Here is a 6,389-nt window from a genome sequence, read left to right on the forward strand (position 1 = left end):
TTAATATAAAAAAAAATATATATATATATTTATTCTAAAAAAGGAAAGGGAGAAAAAAGATATTGAAAAACAATGGGTTTACATTCCATGGATTCTTTTTAAAGATAAATGGATAAAGTTATTTCATAATTTTTCATTATACAAAATTTCATGTTTATATTTTAGGGAAAAATAAATATTTTTTTAGTTCACATGAATTATTAATTTCATTTTAAAAATATTTTATAATTCATTGAGATATTATCATAGTTTTGAGTAGAAATTATAGGCTAATTCATTCACACCTAATTTCGTTCAATCACACACCCAAAAGATTATTATTTTGTTCTAATGAATCGCAAAAAAAATTATTATTTTTTTTAAAATCACAGAATGTTTTTGAAACAAAAAAAATCCAAACAACAAGGTTGTTTCATCCTTGCTTGTTTTCAGTAGTTACTTTCAGGAGCTACCAGGTTTTCTGAGAAGACGAAGCTGCTGCTTACACCAAAAATATTTGCTATCTTCACGACCACAGATTGCACACTTTCGCTTGTCGAGTCGAAAAAGGATGGCAGAGTTGGCACACATATGGGCACAAATTCCTTCTTACCAAAGGTTGGCGCGTAAAGTGCTAGTACGGTTCGAGTGAATATAAATCTGTTAGCATTAATTAAAGAAGTAAGGATTCTAGTTTGCACAATGGTAAGAATCACGATTCTCCACAATGGTAAGAATCACGATTCTCCACAATGGTATGATATTATCTACCATATTATCCACTTTGAGGATAAGTTTTCATGATTTTGATTATGAGCTTTCCCAAAAAAACCTAATACCAATGAAGATGTATTCCTTACTTATAAATCAATGATCATTCCGTAAATTAGCTAATGTGAGATTCCCTCCTAACAATGTTTTAAGATTTTTAAGTCGACTTATGATTTGACAGCCTCGACTATTAGTTTTCATTGGCCACGACCTAAAGTAACCCGGTGAATTTGGACATCTTCAGTTAGTTGGAAATCAAGCAATTTATCCTAACAGTCAAGTAGTTCATGAAAAATGTAGCTCTAAGGGTATGCTGAGAATTTTAAATCTCCTAGAAAAAAGTGGTGAATCTTACCTCAAGAGAAGTCGCCTTATGAACGGATCATTCAAAATCTGTGACCACCCTTTATCAAGGTTGTCTAATGTCACCAAAGACTGATCCCACTCGATTATCGAAGAGAACAGCACTTTCTCCGCTTTGTTAAATGCAACCTAAACCATTTATGTTTTTGTAAATTTTTTGACATGAAAGTGCGAATTATCGAGCATAACACAACAAGAGATTTAACCATACCATTTCAACATCAGAGCCTGAGATACCAAGCAGTACACAGAAAGCCTGCAATGGAGCTGTGAGAAAAAGAGTGAACATGCTTCCATGGCGAGAATATTCAGCAGCACTAGCATGACTAGCATTGCAGGAAGATAACAGCATTGCAGCTGGCTCTCCCCTTTCTTCTCCATGGATAGTCTACGCAGATTTAGAAAAGTAATTTCCTTCAGTAAAAGACGAGCATTATGTATATGTCGGTATAGGGACTAGTGAAGATTGTCATAAATGGAAGATTATCTTTTCTTCCAAAAATAAATCTGAAAAGGAAATTCATTTTAAAGCCAAGGCATAAAGTAATAAATTCAAGGTCGACATACTGACCTGAAATGCTTCACTGACATCACTATCAATAACTAAAAACAATGGCCTTCTCGTAAATGGAACCAAGTCGCTTGGATATATGCAGCTTGATCCTGGAGAGTATTTAATATGAAAGTTGGAATTTTATGGAGGGAAAAGCTTAAAATCGTTTTATTAGATTCAAGGTAAAAAATACTTAAAGAATGCAGCTTAATCTTGTTAAGGATCATAAGACCAACGCAAGCAATTCATTACTAGTTTTCGTCGTTGCATAAATTCAGACCTCAAACAAAAAGATGAGCTAGAAGAATAAATTATGCACTAAAATAAGAAAGCGAGAGAAACTTTCATGAACACTGGACACTCTAAACATCCCTCCTTCCATCACTATAAACAATCCATAAAAGCTAAAAGACGATTACTGCCAAATGATTTTTCCCTTACTGATTCTAAATTCAATCCATGAACCAATGAAAAGATCTTAAACTGAGTAAGGCACATCTAGTTAACCAGCAATTTTCATTACAGACGTAAGACGTAGGAAAGTGTTGAGGATTATTGGGAGTGAGTCCCACATTGGTTAATTTAGTGGAAGATCATGAGTTTATAAGGGAGGAATACTATCTCCATTGGTATGAAGCATTTTGGAGAAGCCTTTAGCAAATCCATGAGAGCTTATGCTCAAAGTGGACAATATCATACCATTGTGGAGATTTGTGATTCCTAACATGGTATCAGAGCTATGTCCTAAACTTAGCCATATCAATAGACCTCGAAGGTGTAGTCAAAAGTGACTAAAGTGTCGAACAAAGGGTGTACTTTGTTCGAGGACTCTAGAGAAAGGAGTCGAGATTCGATAAGACAATAAAGAAATGTAAGCCACTTCAAACAAAAAAGGGGACCCATTTGGTCCGATAAGACAATAAAATACCTTTTTTTCCACTAGCACTGAGTGATAAGCAACCAGTTTGGGGACCTATGCAGCCTCCCTCAACTTGTCCACAAGGAGACTCAGTTTTATCAATATCCTCTGTATTGCTGATAGACTCATCGCCCAGCTGAGTGCTGGCTGGGGAAGATAAAACATTCTTTGCACTGTCTGAAGTAGTTTGATATCGAAGGAATATTACAGTTTTCAGTGAGAAGAGTGAAAATCATTAACTATGTAATTTAGAAGAGTTCACTCAACCTGAAGCTGACAAATATATCAAGAGAATCCCATCACTTGGCATCTCCTCACAAACTGTAGCTAGAACCTGCAAAATAAATCTCACATACTTTAGATTATAAAATCTAAGAACAAGGGGGGAAATCAACTATTCTATTTCTAGGACAAAGTGAAGGGCAAGAATTAAAAAAAGAAAAACATTTGGTGACCTAAAACTGATACAGCCTACACTCCCTTTTTTTTCTTCTTGTATTCATAACAGAGATTTCCCGATAACTTACATGAAGTCGCTTGGACACGTAATTATGTTCATTATCCAAATATTGTTTTCATTTGCATATATAGACAAGTATGAGACTCCATGCAGCCGTTTACCAGGTAGTATTTTCAATTAAAGGTTTACACTTCGCCACATTCAACAGTCAATACTCAATAAGTCAATAAAACAAATGGTGCCACTTGAAATGTAACGAGTGTATTGAAAGTATGCATCCATACTAACTGCTAAAAAATGGGTCAAAGAAGGACGGTATAAAAGTGATTTCCGAGGATTAGACGGGAGAGTAGGATCAACTATATCTTGTGTGACGTTACTGCGACTTGGCCCAGAGCCACTACTCTGCCCACTTCTATTAGCATTTGGCCGATAAAATGAACCACTGGGTTCCCACTCCAGACTCTGGATCATCCTGAAAGTGTCTAATGTGATCTCAGAAAACTTGACCTGATCAAGAACCAGGGAAGGAAAGATGAATCAAGACAAAAGAATATATGAATTATATTGGATGTGTCTGAAATGACATCATAAAGATACTAAAAGAGGTCCCAATACCCAACCTCGTTATGATGGTAGCTACTCAGAATAGCATCCTGTAACCTCAAGGATCTCGTTGTACTTGGTGGAGAAACACTTATCGAAGATTCTGGATGAGGTTCTAACAAAATGCTATATCTGAATGGCCTGATATTGATAAAGGTTGTATCTGCTTTCAAAAATCTCGTTATTTCCTGGACTACCAGCTTCCATTCTTTAAAGTCCGTTTCCTAGAACAGACCCAGATTCATCAGTCTCTTATACCAAGATTCAAATGTTAAATCAGCAGCCATTGATGAATTCATGCTAAATAAATTTGAAAAAAAAAAACAATAAAATGAGATTGTAAACACTTCCAATCACATCTAAATGACATCTTTTGTTTGCCACAAAATGAAATCTATGCATGCATCAGCTAAAAAGAGCAAACAGCGGGAATATGAAAAAAAAAAAAAATGTATGAGCAAGAATAAAACATGAAGAAAAGAAAACACCAGAAATGTCACAATAACATAGTCCCACAAAGATGAATTAACCATGTCAGATGTGCAAGAATTCATCAATTTCAAAGACAATTAATTTTTCCCTCTACCATAAAGATGAATTAACTACGCTAAATGCACAAATTATGATCAATTCATCAATTTCAAACTTTCACAGAAAATTCAGATAATGATGCATTCAAGTCGAAATCTCACATCTGGGGTATATAGGGTAGGACTACATAAGGTGAAATTAGCAAATTCAAACCATAAAGGTCCATTGCTGCAGCTGATACAATTGTCAACCAACGCAACTCATCTCTAATTGATTCATTCAGCATCATCATCTTGCTAACAAGTCATAGCTAAGGAAATCATAGTGAGAGAAACACCTTAAATGTCTTCTTGCACTCCTCGAGTAACAGTTTAAGCTGATTAACCAATTGATGCACCATTTCTCTTCGGTTCGAAACCAAGCACACAATCAGAAATCTGGACAGAAACCTCAACTGTTTGCACGCAAGACTGACATCTTGAAATAATCCTTCCTTGAAGTAATCTCGAGTCAATATTGCTTCATAAAATACAAAAGACTCGGACAAATAGCTCGACTGACTGGTCCTCATGTATTGCCCAAAGTAAAGCTGAGCAATTCGTGACGCAATCTCTCCTATCTGCCATCTTTTTAGCCCTGTATCTAGCAACTTCTGACGGTTCCCTTGCTGAAGTTTCCATAACTTTGTGTACACTTTGAACGCCTTGTGGAAATATGTGTTGTACCTAGAAACATTTAGAGCCAAATTGCCCAAAATTCACAGTCCAATCTTAGGGATCGAAAAAAGTTATCGAACAGCATAACAGAAAAAATATCGATCAAAGATTCAGAAATGAAATTATTCAATTATCCAATTGATAAAAAATGGACCAAGCCACACAACTCAATTCAACTTACAACTGCTTCCTCGCATATTCAAGAACATTACAGCAGAACGATCCAGATAAGAGTTATCATTCCCTCCACCATATTAGATCGATTTATCACATAATTTATCCTAGACCAAACAAAAGATTCAGAAATGACATTCTTCAATTCTCCAATTCATGAAAAATGGACCAAGCCACGCGACTCAATTCAAATTACAACTGCTTCCTCCGCATATTCAAGAAAATTACAGCAGCACGATCCAGATAAGAGTTATCATTCCCTCCACCATACTTAGATCAATTTTTCACACAATTTATCCTAGACCAAACAAAAGATTCAGAAATGACATTCTTCAATTCTCCAATTCATGAAAAATGGTCCAAGCCAGTGACTCAATTCAAATTACAACTGCGTCCTCGCATATTCAAGAAAATTACAGCAGCACGATCCAGATAAGAGTTATTATTCCCTCCACCATACTTAGATTGAGTTTTCACACAATTTATCCCAGACCAAACAAAAGATTCAGAAATCACATTCTTCGATTCTCCAATTGATGAAAAATGATCCAAGCCAGCGACTCAATTCAAATTACAACTGCTTCCTCGCACATTCAAGAAAATTACAGAAGCGCGATCCAGATAAGAGTTATTATTACCTCCACCATATTAGATCGATTTATCACATAATTTATCCTAAACCAAACAAAAGAATTGAAAAAGATCAAATTAAAGAGCGGAAAAAACCTATTGCGCTCGTAATAAGGCAGGTCCCTGATCCTGGAGAACTTCCGGTCAGCTTTGTTGACCAGAGACCAGTACACTTCGCTCACTGAAATGTGACATTTGCTGCGGCTGCTATGAGGCGGTAGTCCCGGCCTCATCTTCGCCGAGCTCGGATTTTCCCTCTAAAGTTTTGCCTGAAAATCTTCAGTTTTGTTCTCAGGCGAAAAAGATTACTCTCGGAATAAAGCGGAGTTACGTGATTTCAAGCAGTGCCTCCGGCGGCAATGGTCAGTGGTGGTGGAGAGAGTGATCGGAAGACTTCGACTTCAACCCTGCATATTTATTGGTGCTTCTTGATTCAGAGTATTGACGTATTTACCAGAAACCGGAACGACCGGAAGCGGAATAAGTTCCCTTCCCGGTTTATTTTTTATTCTGTGCTTTTAATGTAAGAAAATTCCAATTTTTATATTATCTATATATATATATATATATATATATATATATATATATATTTTTTTTTTTTTTTTTTTTTTTTTTTTTTTTTTTTTTTTTTTTTTTTTTTTTTTTTTTTTTTTTTTTTTTTTTTTTTTTTTTTTTTTTTTTTTTTTT

At 35.4% G+C, this 6,389-nt stretch overlaps 1 protein-coding gene across 1 annotated transcript; it reads right to left on the reverse strand.

Moving 5' to 3' along the window:
• Window positions 1-348: 348 nt before the first annotated feature.
• LOC111494712 (protein SCAI-like) lies at window positions 349-6,176 on the reverse strand. The gene is made up of 10 exons (XM_023144678.1): window positions 5,799-6,176; window positions 4,520-4,907; window positions 3,669-3,875; window positions 3,334-3,555; window positions 2,853-2,919; window positions 2,595-2,762; window positions 1,685-1,776; window positions 1,325-1,501; window positions 1,106-1,242; window positions 349-639 (listed from the first exon to the last, which is right to left on the reverse strand). The coding sequence occupies exons 1-10, from the start codon at window positions 5,933-5,935 to the stop codon at window positions 429-431; spliced, it is 1,806 nt and encodes a 601-aa protein (XP_023000446.1). The 5' UTR covers window positions 5,936-6,176; the 3' UTR covers window positions 349-428.
• Window positions 6,177-6,389: the final 213 nt, after the last annotated feature.

The sequence above is a fragment of the Cucurbita maxima genome, unplaced genomic scaffold, assembly GCF_002738345.1.
Source record: "Cucurbita maxima cultivar Rimu unplaced genomic scaffold, Cmax_1.0 Cma_Scf00020, whole genome shotgun sequence".
NCBI classification, from domain to species: domain Eukaryota; kingdom Viridiplantae; phylum Streptophyta; class Magnoliopsida; order Cucurbitales; family Cucurbitaceae; genus Cucurbita; species Cucurbita maxima.